We start from the raw sequence: 19,674 nt of genomic DNA, 5'->3' as shown, positions 1-19,674 counted from the left end.
TTAAAAATCCTAGATAAAACTACCCTAAAATTTAAGTTGGGTACATAGGGTAAAAAAACAAGATTTATCAAAGCATGCTGTGCTGAAGCCAGTGTTGATTTACTGAAGTCCAGTCACCAGCTTCTTCAGGATTTCAGAACTCACAGGGGTCAATTTCTCAATTTTTATTTGTTTTCCAGAAATTCAGGAGAAAATTTGTTTTCCTGCTTTCAACAGACTTCTCAACAGCCAGCTACAGGACTTCCATTACCTCCTGTTATGCATAATTACTAACCCAAATACCCACTGGTCTGAATTAAAACCCTTCAAAGGAGGTACATACTTCCATGTAAGTCCTAGTTAATTTTGAAGGTGCTCAAAGCTTTATGCATTGTCATAAACTTTCACGTCCCTATTTTTAAGATAAATCGAAATTAACTTTGAATAGCAATACAGACATATAGGATAGGATTATCAGGAACTTTTTTTGCATATAGTTGGTCTAAATGCCCATTTTAGTTCTTTACAGCCCCAGGTCCTGCTGGAGTAACCCTAAGCCCTTCCAGTACTGTTTTGGACGCTTCATTTACCAATCCCTCGGCCATTTTCCGGGCTCTTCGCTGAGCCACCCATTAGTGCCCCGCCAGCAGCGAAGGCCAGCAATAGCCCCGGACACGTTTGGTTGGAAAACACTGGTGTACCTGCAGACGCAAGGCAGAGGGCTCCTGCCGCTCCAGCGACACCGGAGCCCTCCCGCGCTGCGCCCAACCGCGCCTCAGGCGGCGGGGCCAGGCGGCCGGGGCCAACGGCGGGACGCGGGGTGGCAGCCGCCCCGGCAGGCCGGGCGGCGGGAGGGGGCGGAGCGCCTCTGACGAGCTGGAGGAGGCGGGCGTCCCCCTCCCCCAACCGATTCGGCTCCTTCCGAGCGGCCCCCGCCGCCTCCCCGCCGCCGGGCAGGGCTATACCGCGACCACCGACCCCCCTCACCCTTCCCGAGCCGGGGTGCCGCTTCCCTGTCTCCGTGTTCCCCCCCCCCCCGCGCCGCACCGCCCCCGGGGTCGCCCCCTCCCGCCCTTTCCTTCCACTGACGCAGTCTGTGCCGCACCAGCTCTAACATGGCGGCGAGGCGCTGAGGAGCGCGGGGCGACGCGGGCCGCGAGCGGGGTGAGTGCCGGCGCCGCAGCTGGGCGCCGCCGGGGTCCGGCGCGGTCGCCATGTGGCCGAGCGAGGGCCGCGGCCCAGGCCGCGGCGTGGGCGCTGGCGGCTCGGGGGGGTGGACGTCGCAGCGCCGCGGGGCCTGAGCCTCGGTCACGGACGGGGGTGGGAGCCCCAGCCCTTCCCCGGCCCGCTGAGGGGACTAGCCCGGCCCGGCCTAGCCGCCGCTCCGGGGCGGTCGTGGGGCAGTCGCGGTCGCCCGCGCCGGCTCCCCGCGCACACGCCCCCTCGCAAGGCCCGGCGGCCCGTGTGCGAGGGGCGGGCGGGCCGGGGCGTCCAGGGCTTCCCTGAGGGAGCGCCCAGGGCATCCCAGGTGAGGGTGGCCCCTGAGAGGAAAGGGGATGTGTGAGAAGCTGCGAGCGGGGCCTGAAGGCAGGTGGGAGCAGGAGGAGTAGGTGAAGTGGTGGACGGGGCCTGGCGAAAATTGCGCTAGGTGGTAGGGTCTGCGAGGCCGGGTATTGCCTCTCGAGCCTAACGAGCCGCGGGCCGGGCACGCCGCGGGCCTGCCTGCCCGCTGCGAGCGCCCTGGTCAGCTTCTCGGGTGCTGCTCGGTGCCTGCTCGGGAGTTTGAATGAGTCCTCCCTCCTCCCCTAGAAGGCGAAGTAACCGGGCTGTCTGCGTGCCACATGTTCTCCTCCCCTCTGCAGGCCTCTCCTAGGGAAGCGGAGCCTACAGGAGCTACCACGGCTGGCAGGAGGGTCCTCTGTCTCTCTCTTTTAAGGATTTCCTAAGGCACTTAAGAGATTTTTGCGAGTAATGAGTTTCAGGCTCATTTTTTTTTGAGCCACGACCAAACTATAAGTACTGTGTATATATGATTGTACTTTGAGTCATTGAGGAGGCTTTGAAGGAGAGAGGCTTAGGAGAAAAAGAAATAGTTTATTGAAACTGTGGACAAAATATCTATCGTAGTGCTAAACATTGCCTTACCATTCAGTCACAGTTAGAAAAGTATCTTCTATAATGATGATAAAGAAGTCACTTTTGCTAGTAGTTGCCTAATGTTTGACTAGTTAAGTTAATTATATTTTAGTAATCATCTGAGACCTGTTTTAAGAGGAATATGAGACCATTTCTTTTGCATAAAGTCTGTTTTCTAAGATCTGTCTTCTGAGAGAATATTTTGCTTTTCATGTTTTTGTTCTATATTGCCTGCAGAAGAGGCTGTTCTTTGGACAGGGATAAATGCTTTTAGTTTTGGTTGTTTTTTTCTTGCTTTATCTTTTTTCCCCCATTTTGTTTCACTATTCCCATTCATTAATGCATTGGGGTCCATCATGACTCAAACTTTTAGGTGCTGCCATGATAAAAATACGGAAATTACACATGATTTATGAAGCATTAGTTTATCTAAACTCAGAGAGCTTGATTTATCAGTTTTTAAAAATTATTTATAAAGATTTCAGAAAAAGTATAGTTTCCTGTATATGAGTTAGATCTGAAGGGGAACATACAAAGGATACCGACATCAGTAATCCTCTGAGAGCACCCTTTGGGACTATATTTCTTATTAACACTTCCCATTTTTCCAGTCCTCTTCTGTGAAACAGAAACTTTTTTTTTAAGTTAGCTAAGCAGTCATCAAGCTGTTATCAAAAGAAGATTTTTTTTTTTTCCCCTTAGGATCTCAGAAAATTTGTGGATTATGGGGGAATTTGGAGTGAAGAATATGAACTGCAATGGAGGATTTTACTCTGCTGCAGCATGGTGTCTCCACTACCAGTTCACTCCTCTATGCCATGTGCACTTAGGAGCCATCTTCCATTTGGAAGCAGAGTCAGTGAGTGCCAGGGAGCAAATCTGGCCATCTTTTAATGGAGTGAGGTTTAGGTAGGAGGCTAGGATGAGGCAGGGAAGGGATCTAGAGCTAAAGCAGTAGAGAGTGGAGGAGAACATGAGAATAAAAGATGATAGAACAAGCTTTTTTGGTTATGGTTGGCAAATATGGGTCAGCATTAAGAACTATGTCCTGCTGTTGAATGGTCTTGCCTTATTCTCATCTTCAGTACAGGTAGGAAGGGATTCCACTTCTGAAATTTAATTTGGGGATCGTAATGGGTAAATGGCTTGGAGATTACAGTAGACACTTTAAAAGCTTTTTTTCCCTTTCATACAATGCTAAAACTTGCCTTTTCTTAGCATTTTATAAGTTTTAAAATATAAATTCATGGTTTCAGACCTATGCTAATCTACTTTCTGGTTACAAATAGTAGAATCGAAATGGACTTGTTTCTTTGCTGCTTCTGGGGGATCAGTGAACACCAACAAAGGTGCTTATTTGTGCACAGACCTGGGAGAAAATACCTGTACTTTTTCACAAATCTTGACAGGAAAAAAAAAGTATTTTCTGCATAATTAGATAATAGAAAATCATGACTAACTCTTGACAACAAAGCTTTTTACTTGTTATTGACAAGAGTGCGGTTAGATATTTTAGCTTCTTTTTCATTGTAGGTGTCTCTTTCCTAGGAAGATAAAACAAAGGGCATGATCTAGTAGGAACCTTTATTTCTGTTTAAATAGTTTAAGAGAATGTTACTACCTTCTCAGCTGAATGTTACGTTCTCCCAGCTGAGATGTTATAACTGGGTGTGTATTCCTTATATACTTTAGTACAACATGACTAAATTCATGTTAATAATTGCAAAAAAATCATACTGAAAGTGATGTAAATGAACTATGCAGTGCAGTAGTGTTACGTGTATGTACTGCATATTTAGTCAGGACCTATATGAGGATGGTATTTTCTTAAATCTCCTTAAGAGGATAGCAGGCTCTTGCCTCATGTCCATGGAAGACAATGGTTGATATTGCCAGGTATCTCTTAATTTGATTTCTTTTTTTGGGGGGGGGAAATACTATGTCAATAGTCCAAAAAAGACTTGTAGCATTATTCTAGAGAAGGAGGCCTGATTGAAAGTGGTGTCAATCACTTTTTGTCTGCAAAAATGTTGAAAGTCATTTTTGTGGTTGGCTTTTTCCCCTCTAAATACCATTAGAAGGGGCGGTCAGGTTGAAAACCTGTAATATGTGATTTCTGATGAGTAGAAAGTCTTCCTGCATAAATTTCATAGACTTGCGTAGAACGCAGACGTTTTCTTCTTTTCTTATAGATATGTTAAGTCCGCATGATTGCAAAGACAGCATCCTAAATCTGAAATGTGTTCAAGTGTAGTACCTTATTCCTGAATCTGCTGACAACAAAAATCCTGTGCTGCTGATTAGTAAAATGAAAAAAAAATTAATTTCCTTAGTTGTCATTGCTGCTAATTCAGAGTTTTTTGATGGTGAAACACAGAGGAAAAGATGGTGGTATTTGGGGAAAATGCTGAGGAAATGATGGAGGTTGGGGGTTGGGCTGGTTGGATTTTTGTTGTTCACACCTTCAGTATCATCCTAACATAGCTGGAAGCTCTGACACAGGAACGGAACTAGGAACAAAATTTCATGTCTCCCATTTCACAATCATAAATATGTTTCCAGTTTAATCCATTCTGGAATGAACATAAAACATTTTTAGTCTGTGGCTCTGCTGTCACTTTAAGCTGATAGGTGCTGCTGCCAAATCTTTTCTTGGAGTGGGGAGGAAAGGGTAGTTTTTATGCAGCCAGGTGGCCACCTGTATGAAAGCTAAACACGTGGATTTATGAGCCCTCCGTTCTGGTATCAGCCCACATTTATATTGGCTTCAAGTGACTGGAACCACAGCCTTAGTGAATGTGATATATGTTCAGTATTCACTTTGTGCATTTGCATTTTCTGGACTCAGTTTTGCTTAAAAATATATTTCTGAAGATTCCAGATGGCTATCTTTGCAATATAAATCAATGTAGTTTTGTCTTCCTGCATTTGTAGATGGCCTGAAACAAAATGCGAGGAGTGTGAATTTATGCACTTTATTGTTCACTTCGTTTGGACATTGAATGAAGACCAATGCAGAAGATAACTGTAAATTGATGCAAGGAAACAAATACAAAGGCAAGGTCAAGGAGAAATTAAAAATAGGGGAGAGCTGATGATGACAGAGGAAGAAGTGAAGGAATAGGACACAATATGTATTTCTCCTACTGAATACATCTTTGCTCCAAATCTGTTCTGTCCTGTGCAGGGACTGTAACAAATAGGTAGTCCCATGACCTGTTCAGCATAGTTACAAAGGGGTTTTTTTCCCCTCATAAAACTAGGAAATACTACTGTATTGCTGCTTGCCCTCAGCTCTTGTGAGATGCATGACACATTGATACTTCAGTTGGTATGCATCTGTGAGTGCTTTCTAGCCTGTTTCAATCAAAAGGAGCTAGTTTATATTAAACAGTATTATTACCAGATCCGTGGTAGCACAGGTGACTTTGAAAAAAAAATTCCCCAAGATGTATTTTAAGCATATCAACAAATAGGAGTGATAATCTCTGGCAGAGATATGCTTGTGAACAGTTTGGGATGGTTATCTTTTTCCATTGGCACAGATAATTTTGAAGGAGAACAGCTGTCTGCAGCCTGGCGGTGAGTTGGCCAGCTTTATCCTGCAAATATTTGAAGAAAATAATGAGGCTGATGGAGGTGTGAAGGGATGTGAACCCTGATGGACACAGCTGGTGATGCATTGGTTATGGATGCAGCTGTTCTGACAAGACTAAATATTTTTGGTGTATTTGTCAGTAAACACAAATATGCTCTAAGCTGAAGTGTAATTCCACTTTCAGAAATAAACAGGCCTCTTTTGTTAGATATACTGAAGTGGTTTTTTGGTTTTGGTTCGTTGTTTTGGGGTTTTTTTTGGGCATAGTTTCTACTTAGATTTAGTAAGAGGCTCCTCAAACAGGACGTGGTTGAGATGATGAATGGTTTGAACATTTCAGGATAGTTCTTGGGTTTTTGTATTGTCCTTTCTTCCAGAGTTTTGGAAGGAAGAAGTGAGCTGACTTCTCAAGATTGCCCTTCTGCATAGCACATTTTTGTCTGTATGTATAGTGAGCATCTTTTGGGTTGACTTTAAAATCATATTCCCTTCACTAGTAAAATTCCATCAAGTTCACAATTAAAAAATGCAAAGTATTGTAGGTTAAGAGTATCCACATTCTAATTGAAAATAAATTTGAAGAGATAAATATACAAGTCATGTAAGCCCTATTGTTACCAGACATATAGTACTATTGAACTTTACTTGTAATTTTCTGACTTTATTCTTGGTATTTTCAGATTGTTTTTCTTTGTTGGTTCTGTATTTAACATTCATACCCCACATACTTGCTTTTAATACAGACAAGTTTTAAATGATCAGTATGTACGAGATAGTGTTTGGTGTTAAATACTACATGAACAGAAATTAATAGTTCATGGATCATTTGTAACTCAGTAGTTTTCCCTGTAACACTTCAGGAGAAGGTCTGTCTGATATAATAACTGTGCAAAGGATACTTAAGTATATTGGAAAGGAAACACTCACTTGACTTGTAGGTAGGATAAATGTCACTGATATTTTAGCCTGGTTTACTAGGCAACATCAGCTCGAGAGTTAGGTGTATTTACGTGGCCTGGTGTTTGTCCAGTCAGGGTGTTCGTACTGACCAGTTGACATAACTGTCATTTAGAACCAAGTGCAGCCAGTATTTAGGAGATAATATTGGAGGATTTAGGGAAAGTGCAGGGGGCATTGGAGGTAACATTTAGAACACAGATTAAACTTGATTTGTTCCACTGTTCATGAGACAATGTAGAGGCAGAAAAACATCAAGTTGAGCAAAAGTTGGTGATAGTAGGGATTCATGTAGAATTCTATTTCTTCCTTCTCTCTCCCACCCTGTTCTCTACAAAACTGAGTTAAAAATTGACTGACGTAGGTATATAGACATTTATTTTACAATTTGGCTTTAGTCGTTATCAATGTTTGAAATAAAAATTGTGTCACATATTAAGATGGTTTGCATTTATTTTGGCTGAAATACTGTATATAAATGTTAGAATATACCTCTACATTTCTCAAGCAAATTGCCTTTAAAGCAGGAGTTAAATCCTTCCTCACTCAAGCACTACAGCTAAATGTTTAAAGTTTGAGTACAATCGATCAATCAGTTGTGGTACTACTGGTCCTTAGATGTCTCAGTTCAGTTAAAACTGTCAGTTCTACCACCAAACAATATTTACTGTAGCATTTATTCTGAGAGGTTTCCTAGGAAAAAATATCTCCCCGCCCCTCTGTGCAGCTGTATAGTCTATTCTGCTGCTGACGGTGAGTTGATGGCTGTCCTTTGGGCTGGTCTCGTCTCGGTTCCGAAGGCAGTCTGTACCCTCCCGCCTGTCTGATCTCCCTTCCCTTCCCCGTGCTGCCACCTTCCTTGCGCCGCCCCAGAGTTTGTGCAGCAACGTGGTGAGCTGGTCAGCCTTTTGCTAACCTGACAACATCAAAGTTCTCAGCTACAGGTGTTTTCTCTATTTGTTTCTCTGCCTGGCTACAAAATTTGTTGTACTAATAGAAGAGAAATGGTAATTCAGGGAGAGGAGCAAGCAGACTGAGGCAAGCCTGCTGCTTTTGACGAGTCTCTGGCTTGTGGGAATTAATGTATTCATTACACAGCTAAGAGGATATCTAGTGAGATTCTGCATGTTTGCGAAGTCTTCTCATGCTAAAAATCACATGAATGATCAACTACTGCGTGGTGTTTAATTTAAATCAGTCCTGCATTATTGTGATTTTCACTGTGTAATCTTGGCAAAATGTTAGGAGTGACACTGAGCACAAGTAGAGACAATATAGACTAATATGATTACACTGCTGTCTTTTGATTTCTTATAGCCTCTTGTTCGTAAGCTGAGAGTGACAGATGGTGACAATTGAATTTTTCAAGGCTGTTCTGTGGCACAGCTATGAGTGAAGCTCTAGGAGAGATGTATGCAGTACGTCAGCTAGATTTGAGTAGTGTTTTCTGGCAATAAGAAATAATTAGAACTGAAAATTTATGGACTATATTCCAGATTCTGGAAAAGGTACTCCAGTCCTACGGATCCTTTTGCTGTCATTATTTTTTTTTCCCTCTCTGAAGTAATTCAGAGAGGATGGGGCTTCAGAAAAGGGAAAGAATGTCATGATTGTACATAATGTTGGAAGGCCAGAGATGCAAATGGGATTAAGACAATGCTTGTTACACAAAAATAAAGGGATTTATATACTCAAAGATAAGGGAGAAGTTGCATTAAAATTCTCGATAAAGAATCATAGAATCATTTAGGTTGAAAAAGACGCTTAAGATCATTGAGTCAAACTGTAAACCTAACACTACCAAGTCTGCCACTAAACTATGTCCCTAAGCACCACGTCTACATGTTTTTAAATACCTCCAGGGATGGTGACTCAAAAGAGATAAGCAACGACATAAAAGGAGAAGAAACAATAAAAAGCCAAAATCAGTTCACTTAGCAGTAATTGTGGAAAAGCTACATCTTTGTATTTTTTTCATGTAGAATGGTTTGGATCCTAATTAGGGCAGCTCCTGATAACTGCAGTGACAAGAATCCAGGAAATATATTCCTAAGAAATTGAATGCTTAAGACTTAACATGACAATATGTTGGTGATTTGTCAAGTTGTAACCATCATAAGTTATTTTCCACTCTTTGACCATTCTCTTTATTTGTGGCAAAAGTTCTGGTATTTCTGAAAGTACGCCTACTTGACTTGCACAATTATTACTCACCTACAGCAGTTGAAGGTCACCATCTTGGGCTGTTCACCTTTCTGTGCTCCTAGACAAGCCGTATGTTCTCTCTTGAGGAGCCCACATAATTAATAGTAACTGAGATGAACTGAACTGGGTTGTGGACTGCAGCAGCTAATGTATTCCTGAGGAGAACAGTCCTGATGTGAAGCTGGTAGCCCTGACCAGCGGGGTTGGTTGGCATGTGGAGATGGCAGCCTCCTCAGCCACTAACACTGAGCCTAACAGAGCCTGCAAATTAGTCTTTTTAAACAGTTGAAAGGCAGTTACAAAAAGTTGTTTGAGAGCACTCAAACAAGTTGTTTGGTCCTAAAGCTGATTTCTCGCCCCCCCCCGATGCTTATTTTACCTAGGATATAGAATTCTAGGAGCAGACAACTTAGGTGATTACATATAGCATCTGGATAGCAATAAGACTTCAAGCTTTATTATCCCCATACCTTACAGTATCTTTTCTTTTTGTATTTCCTGATCTGAAGGATGGAACTCAAGTTTAAATTTAATACTGTTGCGGCAAACATGAATAAAATCACTCATTTGGGTCTACAAACATGAAAATGACCTAAAATACTTCGCGCTTTCTGAACCTTTAAAAATACTTACGTTTGTTCTCTGTTTTGTTGTTTTTTTTTTTTGAAGGTTTGCTTCTCTGCAGTTTTTGTTGTCTTTGTAAACTCTTCTACATTGGCTAACACATAGTTTCACTACACAAAAGGAAAAACTAAATTTTATTTTTATTACTTACAGTATTTAAACTTTTGAAGCCATGGGAGTAAAGGTCCAGAGACCTCGTTGCTTTTTTGACATAGCCATCAACAATGTACCTGGTAAGAAAATCAAAATATCCATTCAGTAACATGGTATTCATATAAGATATATAAGAATAATACAACTACCAGTTAACTTCATAATAAATATGGCTTTTTTTTTTTTTTCTAGCTGGAAGAGTGGTCTTTGAACTGTTTTCAGATGTGTGTCCAAAGACATGTGAGAATTTTCGCTGCCTTTGCACAGGTTTGTAGATTTTTAATTTTATTTATAATTTTTAATGTAATACCATGTTAGCTAGTTTGATGTCTGTTATTTTTCCTGACACTTTCTTACATATAGAAATACGTACATAAAACATTGGTTCTTGGTATCTCTAGAGATTTAGCTGATTTCTCATGTACATCTGATGTAGAATCAAAGCAGTTGTAGCTTTGGCTTAGTATGTTGCAGGGAGTATATACTAATCAACTTTAAATATGGACACAGTAAGCTGATTTTCTGTTACTAGCATAGATATTACTGTTCACATTATATAACATCATCCAGTCTTGAAAGGTAGCCAATAAGAGGTCAACCATGCAGACTTACTTTTCAGTCTTACGATACTTTGAGGTATTTGAAAGGTATTGCTGGTAGTCATTAGTATTTTTTTTTTCCTTCATTTTAATTTTTTCTTCGTTGATGGAGACTGGTGATTTTCACTCCTATTGAAATTCAGATTATTTCGTGAAGACAATACTGAGAAGATTCTCTCCTAGAAGCATTTCCAAACAGAATTATTGTCCTGTAGACTGCATGCTTTTGTTGAAAATGCTTTTTGTCTTCAGCATTTTCTGCTTCCTTTCCTTCCAGCTCTGTTGTTTTTCAGGTCAAGGCTCTCTAGCTGTTAATACTGAATCACTCAGCAGTACTAATATGATTTGAATCAGGTGTGGGTGCATAATTACATTCATGTCAAGTTAGCTAGAACACTTAGTGCACCATTCACGATGTCTGCAGGAATGCAGGTATTTGATCTGACATTAGGTTTACTGGCCCAAAATCAGGTTATCAAACTTTGTTAACAAATTTGAACCTTAAAGTGATTCTTTTTAATGGCTATGAGTATGTTATCATGTGACCATGGCATTCTTGATCTGTTATCAACAGCCCAAAAGTCAGATTTATTGCATAAAGGTGTTATTCCCTGCTGCTGCTTTAAATTTTTGGCTTGAAGTCTTTCAACAGCATTTCAGGTCAGGAACAAGTACTACTAAGTTCATACTTAGTTGCTGACATTCAAAATCAAATTCAGATGCTGAACTACTTTGCTGCTTTAACGTATTTAAGAATAGTGAGGGAAATATATGGGCAGAGTGTTTATGATATTGAGCATCAGCAAATTAATTCAAATTTTGATTTTATTTGTTTTCCTTACTCATTTTTTTTTGGGCAGTTTTGAAAAGTATATGTTGTCTTCTTAAAGCAGGGATCAACAGCTCCGTGTTTTCCTGGCATACCTACGTTAGGCATATGCCAAGTTGGTGGAACAGATACAGCTTCACATTTATCAAAGTTCCTATGCAAAGTGTTTTTTCCAGCTAGTCAGATCCATATGGATGCACCAGTCTGTTACAGATAAGTTCAGAGGCAACTGCCCTTGACAAAAACTGCCAGTTTAATAGCTCAGAATAAGATTATAGGAAGATATAGTCTAACGGTTTGCCCAGCACTGAGAGGAAGAGATCCTTTTCCTTCCAGCATACTCCCTCTGATTACCTTACTGTTACCCTGAGGCTGGCTCTGCCCTTCACAGGACCCACCATGAGCCATTCATCTTGCTAACTCAGCAGAGACCTTGTCTATTTGAGGGTAGCAGGGAAAGTAGATAGTGGTGTAGCTGAAGCAGAGAGCCTGCTTATGGGTCTTGAGCACCAGAGCTGACATAAGGGAGGAAGATGGCAGTTGTAATCATGAGCAGGGGAGGGAACAAGATTCCTTCTCCTTCCCCCTGCCTCTTCCTTTGTTTTTGTTACGAGTTTTTATGGTACCTTAACCTTGCCATGTTGTAACTGAAGATCTGAGTGTTTCTTGCATGCTTCTGAGCAATGCCGGTTATCTTAAACCTAAACTGGCTGTTTCATTTCAGTCAATCTGCATGGAAGAGACCAGAGTTGTATACTAATGTCAGTAAGGAGTTCTTCTGGTATAACTGTAGAGACAGAAGGTAGTTTCTGCTCTGCTTTCTTAAATGCTAGTTTCTTACTGGTATTACAGGTATGTGTCTGCCTCACAAGCTCATTTTTCAGAGCTTAGTAGATGATTTTGATTAAGCGCTTACATAGCACTTTTTTGTAGTGGAGATTCTACAGGTACAGAGTGTAATTTTGTTTTTTGTTCCTCCTCTTCTCCTTTAGGTGAAAAGGGTACAGGAAAATCCACCCAAAAGCCATTGCATTACAAAAGTTGTCTGTTTCACAGGGTTGTGAAAGATTTTATGATCCAAGGAGGTGACTTCAGTGAAGGTATGATTTCTTTGAAGAAAACTTTAATGCTTATGTAGTAGAATATTGCAGGAGTTCTGTGTAGTGTCATTTACATATATTGATTATTCTGATACTCAACTGCTTTTTTTCCTCTTTTTCTGCGTAAGAACCTTTACATGAAAACTTACATAAACTTACACACGTGCATGCGCACACACGCTTTGGCTCCATTATCTCAGTACTCGGAGTACTAAGTACTTTCTGTTGAAAGGTTTAAATGTGAGGGTAAAATATATCTGCTGCTGGGAAATAAAGAAAAAAGGGAGGCTATAGCAGAATACATGGGAGAATACTTCCTTGTTTTCCAAGTTTGCTTTGGGACTACGAAGATGCATCTTGATCTTATTTGCATATCTTGAAGAATAATGTCAGTGACTTGGATGCAGTTGGATCAGTATTTGGTATTATGAAGCACCTTCCACATAATGTGACTCTTAATCACTACTCTAAGTTGTAACTGTCACTATTTCTCTTTCAAGGAAATGGCAGGGGAGGAGAATCCATTTATGGTGGCTTTTTTGAAGGTAGGAGTTTTATCAGACTGCTCTGTTTTGGTGTTACTATAAGCAATCACCTTTACATTCTGTAGTCTCTGTTCTGTAAACCCGAACTCCATTGTTTTTGTTAAGGTTTTGTCTGGTCTTAGAGGCCTTTGTCCAGTTTAGGTTATTTTATTTTACTTTTAAGATATGAATTCATTGTAATTAATGAAAAATTAAACCCGAACTCCTTTGTATTTGTCCGTTTTACCAGATTTACATTTTTATAACTGTTTTTAAGCATACACTTTTGGGTTGAGCAGCTAGCTAAAAGTTGGGGATTGTCTTTTCTTCCAGTGAAAAGGAGAAAGGTGTGATGGAGTTGGGTTTCCTTGCAAATGTTTATTTAAAAGAAAGCATAAAGCCCTGTTTTCCTGAACCCAGGAGGAATTAATGATAAAGAGGCCATCAGTTTTCTAACAGTCCTGGTTCCTTCTTTTTCAGTCAGTGTTGCAGAAGAAGTACCTCTTCTGCACTCCAGTGTGTTTCTCAGCCTGTGTTTGTCCAGAATGTAGTGCAGCATCTCTGTGTTTCTTGGAGCAGTTTTTGTATTACACCTAAACCCACATGATGGCTAGCTGCCACCAGCAGGAGTGGTTATGCTCCTCCCTCCTCCCTGCCACTTTTCTTTTAACATTGGTTCTTGTCTGAGCTTGCAGCAAACAATCAAAAGAATTATTCACTATTTCAGTAGGGCCAGGCTGCAATTTTATATCAGACCTTGAGTTGAATCAACAGTTTGCCACTGCCAGAAGAGGGAGGAGGTCTTACCTTGCACTGATTCTCATTCAGATCAAACTTTCAGCTGATTTAGCTTGCTAAAATGCCCAAAGACTATTGCAGAAAAAAAAAAGTATTTATTTCCATATTAGTGAGTGGACCCAATTCAATAATTTGATAAGCATCAGAACCAACACAAATGAGTAGCTGGGTTTGAGGAAATGTTATGGTTGGGGGAGATGGAAGACGGAGCAAAACCTCTACCTACCTTCTGGCAGTTGCAAGCTGGCTGTTCAACTCAGCCACAGTATGAAACTGAATTCATGGGAGTTTTTGCTTTTGTGGATCCCTTAACCAACTCACCGTACGATTAGATTGACACTTGATGCTATGCCAGATAGCAGTTGTACAGGTGACTGGAGAGTGAGTGGGACTGTCCCTTTCACTGCCAGTGACGCAGTGTGATGTGAAGCCATAGATTTATAGATAGCATACTTTTCTTCTTTGTTAATGCTTGCTCCTGCCATCTGTATCTAAACAATATTGAGCAAACTTCCTCTGTCTGAAGAGTTTGGATTCCCCAACAGCCTTTATGCTGTTTTGGAAAAGGAGGGAGATAGGATGATCTCTTACAGATGTCTTAAATGAAGAATAGTGACTACATTGCATAGCTTAATTGGGATTTAGTTTGAACTGTTACAATGATTTGCTCATCAGAAGTAGGATTCATTCAACTTAAACTTATTTTCTTAATGGCCAGCTTGATAAGTTCATCTATGTATCTGACAGACAAACAGAAGTAGTTTGGGATTGCTATCAAACTGGATATCCATATGTATCAAAAAATAATAAAACAACAAAACTGCCTGAAAATGATGGGTTTCTTAATACTTAATGCACAGATAAAAAACTTCTCCTGCTCCAAAGAGACAATGATCAGTATGTGCAGAATAGAAAGAGCAACAACTTAAAATGATGAGGTCTCTGCTAATGTTGGTGGGAAACAAATCTCTTGAACTAGAATCCTCAATTTTTTTAGTTTTTTCTCAGGCTATAAACCATTAATTCATATTTCTCCTTATTAAATTGCATTATTTAGAATAGAAGGAATAATATATTAAAAAATAGCTATTATTTTGAATATTTTTAATACAACTTTTTACTAAAGTGACTAGCAGATTTATTTAATAAGGATGAGTTTACTTAGATTATAGCATTTATCTAAGCATATGTTGTATATTTAAAGTAACTGAAAACACTTTCTTCAGATGAAAGCTTTGCTGTAAAGCACAACAAAGAATTTCTCCTCTCAATGGCCAACCGAGGGAAAGATACAAATGGTTCACAGTTCTTTATGTAAGTATTGTACTGTCCTGAAACATGTGTGTGGTTTGCCATTTGTAAGCTGTAAAGGCAATCCTTTTAAATATTCAAGACTAGCTCCTGTGCAAACCTGAAGTTGATGGTTTTTCACAAAGTTGCATGGAAGTAGCCATTTTCTTAATGTGCTGTTTAGGGAGCCTGACTATTTTAATCACTTTTCTGTTTAGTGCTTATTGTTTGTGCAAAACTGTTTTTGGTAGTTTTCAGTAGCTGTGTTCTAACTTGGGCAATAAAGCAAACCTGTTAGTTCCTTAGAACTCTTATCACTTTCTTCTAGTAAGTGTTGTCTGGAAGGAAGCAAAACAGCTTTGCGGGTTCTCAAAAGTAGTAGAGGGTTTTTTTGTCACAAAATAACTTTCCAATGCAGTCTCATTTACAGTTAAAACATAAATTCTTAAAATACATTGCTGTAGACTCTTTAATTTATCTACAGAAAACATTCTTGAAATACATCACTCTTCCCCATGTTTCATGACCTTAATTAACCTGGTGAGTTGTGGGTGTCACTTACCATTAGACCCTTATTTTGGGATTTCTGACTGATCATTATTGTAATTATCCCACTTTTTACTTCTGCCATGGCTGACATCTGTATGCTTTAGTAATGCTAGTATAGGGGAAAGCTGAGAGAAAGTCAGTTCTACTTCTATGTCAAAAAAACTGCACATACAGATTTTTTTTTTCTTCCTTTGATTTCTGATTGATTATTTTCTAATGTATAGGTGGTTATTTGCAGTTTTCCTGCTCTGAGACAGTTGCCTTGATTTTTATATGGTCCTTGTAGTATTTATATAATTTAATAAATAGACTACTTATTATATCCTATATGAGGATGCTGTCTAAAAATTTATGTGCACTTTTGTTCAGTAAAATGTGATAAAGTAATGAATTGAATAGGTAGTTTAATGTGTAAAACATTAAATACTTTTAACTGCACACAAACTTAGAATAATATATATTGGTTTTGTTCAATTTTATTAGTTCACTCAAAATAACTTTCACCTTCATATGCGTATATGACATGCTTCAAATGCTGACTGCTTTCCACTAATACTGACTTTGTTTTTCTCTTTAAATTAAAATCTGGAAACAACAGAACAACTAAACCTACACCTCACCTAGATGGGTAAATATCTCTTATCTTCTTCTTATGTTTGTTTGGAAACTGCCTTGAGAAAATTAAGTACTAAGAATTCTTACTTTTGTTTAAATTCTTCAGACATCATGTTGTTTTTGGACAAGTCATCTCAGGTCAGGAAGTTGTGAGAGAAATAGAAAACCAGAAAACAGATGCATCTAGTAAACCATATGCTGAAGTACGCATACTGAGTTGTGGAGAGTTAATTCCAAAATCCAAAGGTAAAGTGGAACTGTACATTTACATAGATGCAAACTATGAGGTAATTTTGCTCATTTTCTTCCCTGTTGGTTGCTTATAAAAATATTTAGAAACTTATTTGTGATGGACGGAGGGGCAATTGGTGAAAAGGTGAGTTAACATTGCAGTACAGTTTGTCTTCAAAAACACTTAAAAGGTGTTGATGCAGAAGACATTAAAGAAACATCATATATGCTTTCTTCAAAGCTTCTCCTGTCTTGGATTTCCTTATACCAGCTAAATTTTAGTATGAAGCTGGCAAGCACTTGTCCCATAGAAAGAGTGCGATGTTAAGAAGATTGATGTCAGTCTGACTTTATTTGGTCACTGCTGCTTTTTTGCAGGTATTGAACTTATTTCAAGTTTCTTTCAGGTAAATCTTCAGAACAGGCACTTAGAGTAGAAAAGCCTGGAATTGCCCTTTAGCAGATACTCTTTTTAAGTTACTATAAACTGTGTTCTTAAACAGGAATATGACAGAACCTGCCTTTCTTTCTGAAAGGGATGCCCTACTCTGCCATTCCAGAGCTGAACATAGTATTGGAGATTGCATTCTGCTTCTCTTACAAAATAAAGCTCAATTTAAACTGTTGCTGTCGCTCTGGAGCATCTCAGTAGAGGAAACACAGGATGCATGTTTGGTAGGAACTATGATAGGGATCATCATGCAGAGGCGATCAGCTCCGGTGCAGGCACATCGCACAGCGGAGCGGTGGATCGTGGCATACAGGGGGGTTTCCTGAGCCGGGGAACCCACAGGGGAGCACAGAGACCTGTCGGGAGCCAGCAGCTCTCACGAGGGCAGCTGACGAGGCGTGGGCAGGGCCAGGAGCAACGGCTGCCACCCCCCACTCCCACTAAAGGCAGCCCCAGGGAGCACTGCGACCAGGAGTGCTGCCAACAGGATGGGCAAACAGGGCATGGTGTGTCAGCTAGCGCATGGCGTGGCAGTTTGCATGGAAGGGCGTGCAGGGAGGGCGCCTCTTCGAAGGAGAGGCATTCCACGGGCCGAGTGGGGGACCTGGCGTACACATTACCCAGCAACTGGGCACAGGTCAAGGGCACTCATCCTACCTGACCCTCAAGGTGGAATAGTGGGCACTCATCTGAGGGTAAAGGCCGCGGCTCTAGATGGGGGGTCTGCACCATCTACCCCAGCGGTGGCCAATGCCTCCACCCAGACGGAACTGCTGAAGGGAGAGGCTGCAGTGCAGACCTCAGGCTGCAGGAAGTGCCTAAAACTCTCTCCTGGGGCAGGGACAGGCAGCAGACCTGCCTGCAAAAGGTGTGCACGGGTCAAGGACCTCCTGCAGCAGGTGGCTGAGCTGCAGGAGGCGGTGAGAAGGCTGTGTAACATCAGGGAAGCGGAGAAGGAGCTAGATAGTTGGTTCCAAGCACAGTCTGCAGCGGACCCACAGCCAAACAGCCAAAAACTCCCCCACCAGGACACGCAGAAGGGAGCGGGGGGGCCAATAATGCAGAAGAATGGACGGTTGCAAAGGCAAGGACCAGCAGGAGGAAGAGACTTCCCCTGAAGCCTGATGTGCCCTTGCAGAACCGCTTCACCGCTCTGCAGGCTGAAGAGGAAAGTCCTGTCACACCAGGAGAAGCGCTGGAGCTGAGTAATGCAGCCCGATCTGCCCCCCGTATAACAACCAGCGCAACTAAGAAAAGGCGATGGGTGATAGTAGTAGGCGACTCTCTTCTGAGAGGTACAGAGGCACCCCTTTGCTGACCGGACGCACTCTCTAGAGAGGTGTGCTGCTTACAAGGGGCTCGTATCAGGAATGTCACCAAGAGGCTACCAAGCCTCGTACAGTCCACTGACTATTATCCGCTGCTGCTGTTTCACGTGGGCCCCAGTGACGCAGCCAGGAACCGTCTGAGGACTATCAAGAAGGACTACAGAGCCCTGGGAGTGGCAGTAAGGGACTCTGGAGCGCAGGTAGTTTTTTCATCAATCCTCCTGGTCAAAAGGAAGGGGTTTGAAAGGGCCAGTCGAATCTGGCGAGTCAACAAATGGTTATGGGACTGGTGCCACAGCCAGGGGTTCGGCTCCTCAGACCACAGGACTCGCTTTGAGAAACCTGGTCTGCTGGGGGCTGACGGGGTCCATCTGTCAGAGAAGGGGAAGAGCATCTTCAGTCATAGGCTTGCCAAGCTGGTGAAGAGGGCTTTAAACTAGAGATGCCAGGGGAGGGGACCCTCAATCCATCCCACTCCTACCAGTTTGATGCCAGCGCCAGCAATAGATGCCCAGAGCTTGGAGAAGGAACACAGGTCAGCAGGAAAGCACCTGAAGAGCAGCACAAAGGAACTCCAGCCAGTAAGACAGCTTCATCGAGGGCCCAACTTAAATGCCTCTATGCAAATGCACGTAGCCTGGGGAATAAACAAGAGGAGTTAGAGACGTGTGCATGCCTGCAGGGCTATGACCTTATTGGCATCACGGAGACGTGGTGGGATGGCTCCTACGATTGGAGTGTTGGGATGGAGGGATACAGGCTCTTCAGGAAGGACAGGCAGGGGAGACGAGGAGGGGGTGTCGCCCTCTATGTCAGTGACCAGCTGGAGTGCATGGAGCTCTGCCTGAGGATGGATGAGGAGCCAACCAAGAGGTTATGGGTCAGAATTAAAGGGAAGGCAGGGACAGGTGACATTATGGTGGGGGTCTGCTACAGGCCACCTGACCAGGAAGACCGAGCGGATGAGGCCCTCTATAGACAGATAGGAGCAGCCTCACATTCACAAGCCCTGGTCCTCATGGGGGACTTCAGCCACCCCAACATCTGTTGGAAGGACAACACGGCAGGGCGTAAGCAATCCAGGACGTTCCTGGAATGCGTCAATGATAACTTCCTTCTCCAAGTGGTAGAGGAGCCAACGAGGAGAGGTGGTATGCTGGACCTTGTTCTCGCCAACAAGGAGGTGCTGGTGGGGAATGTGAAGCTCAAGGGCAGCTTTGGCTGCAGTGACCATGAAAAGGGGGAGTTCAAGATCTGTAAGGCACCGAGGAGGGCGCACAGCAAGCTCACTCCCCTGGAGTTCAGGAGAGCAGGCTTTGGCCTCTTCAGGGATCTGCTTGGTAGAGTACCATGGGATAAAGACCTGGAGGGAAGAGGGCCCCAAGAAAGCTGGGTAATATTCAAGGATCACCTCCTCCGAGCTCAGGAGCGATGCATCCCAACAAAGAGGAGGTCAGGCAAAAACACCAGGAGGCCTGCATGGGGGAACAAGGAGCTCCTGGACAAACTCAAACACGAAAAGGAAGCCTACAGAGGGTGGCAGCAAGGACAGGTAGCCTGGGAGGAATACAGAGAGATTGTCCGAGCAGCCAGGGATCAGGTTAGGAAAGTTAAAGCCCTGATAGAATTAAATCTGGCCAGGGACAGCAAGGGCAACAGGAAAAGATTCTGTAGGTATGTCGAGGATAAAAGGAAGATGAGGGAAAAT

At 42.2% G+C, this 19,674-nt stretch overlaps 1 protein-coding gene across 1 annotated transcript in view; it reads left to right on the top strand.

Moving 5' to 3' along the window:
* The first annotated feature begins 1,048 nt into the window (after nt 1-1,048).
* Nucleotides 1,049-19,674, top strand: part of PPIG (peptidylprolyl isomerase G) — a 33,702-nt gene continuing 15,076 nt past the window's right edge. Inside the window, exons 1-8 of the mRNA XM_076342642.1 lie at nt 1,049-1,143; nt 9,653-9,732; nt 9,845-9,919; nt 12,073-12,180; nt 12,681-12,725; nt 14,729-14,816; nt 15,940-15,969; nt 16,063-16,202. Coding sequence (XP_076198757.1) covers nt 9,672-9,732; nt 9,845-9,919; nt 12,073-12,180; nt 12,681-12,725; nt 14,729-14,816; nt 15,940-15,969; nt 16,063-16,202 — 547 coding nt within the window. The 5' untranslated portion in view covers nt 1,049-1,143; nt 9,653-9,671. The remainder of the gene's footprint in view (nt 1,144-9,652; nt 9,733-9,844; nt 9,920-12,072; nt 12,181-12,680; nt 12,726-14,728; nt 14,817-15,939; nt 15,970-16,062; nt 16,203-19,674) is intronic.

Source organism: Aptenodytes patagonicus, chromosome 6 (assembly GCF_965638725.1).
Source record: "Aptenodytes patagonicus chromosome 6, bAptPat1.pri.cur, whole genome shotgun sequence".
Classification (NCBI taxonomy): Eukaryota; Metazoa; Chordata; class Aves; order Sphenisciformes; family Spheniscidae; genus Aptenodytes; species Aptenodytes patagonicus.
Note: the sequence above shows the minus strand (reverse complement) of the source record. Positions and strands in the feature narration are given on the sequence as shown.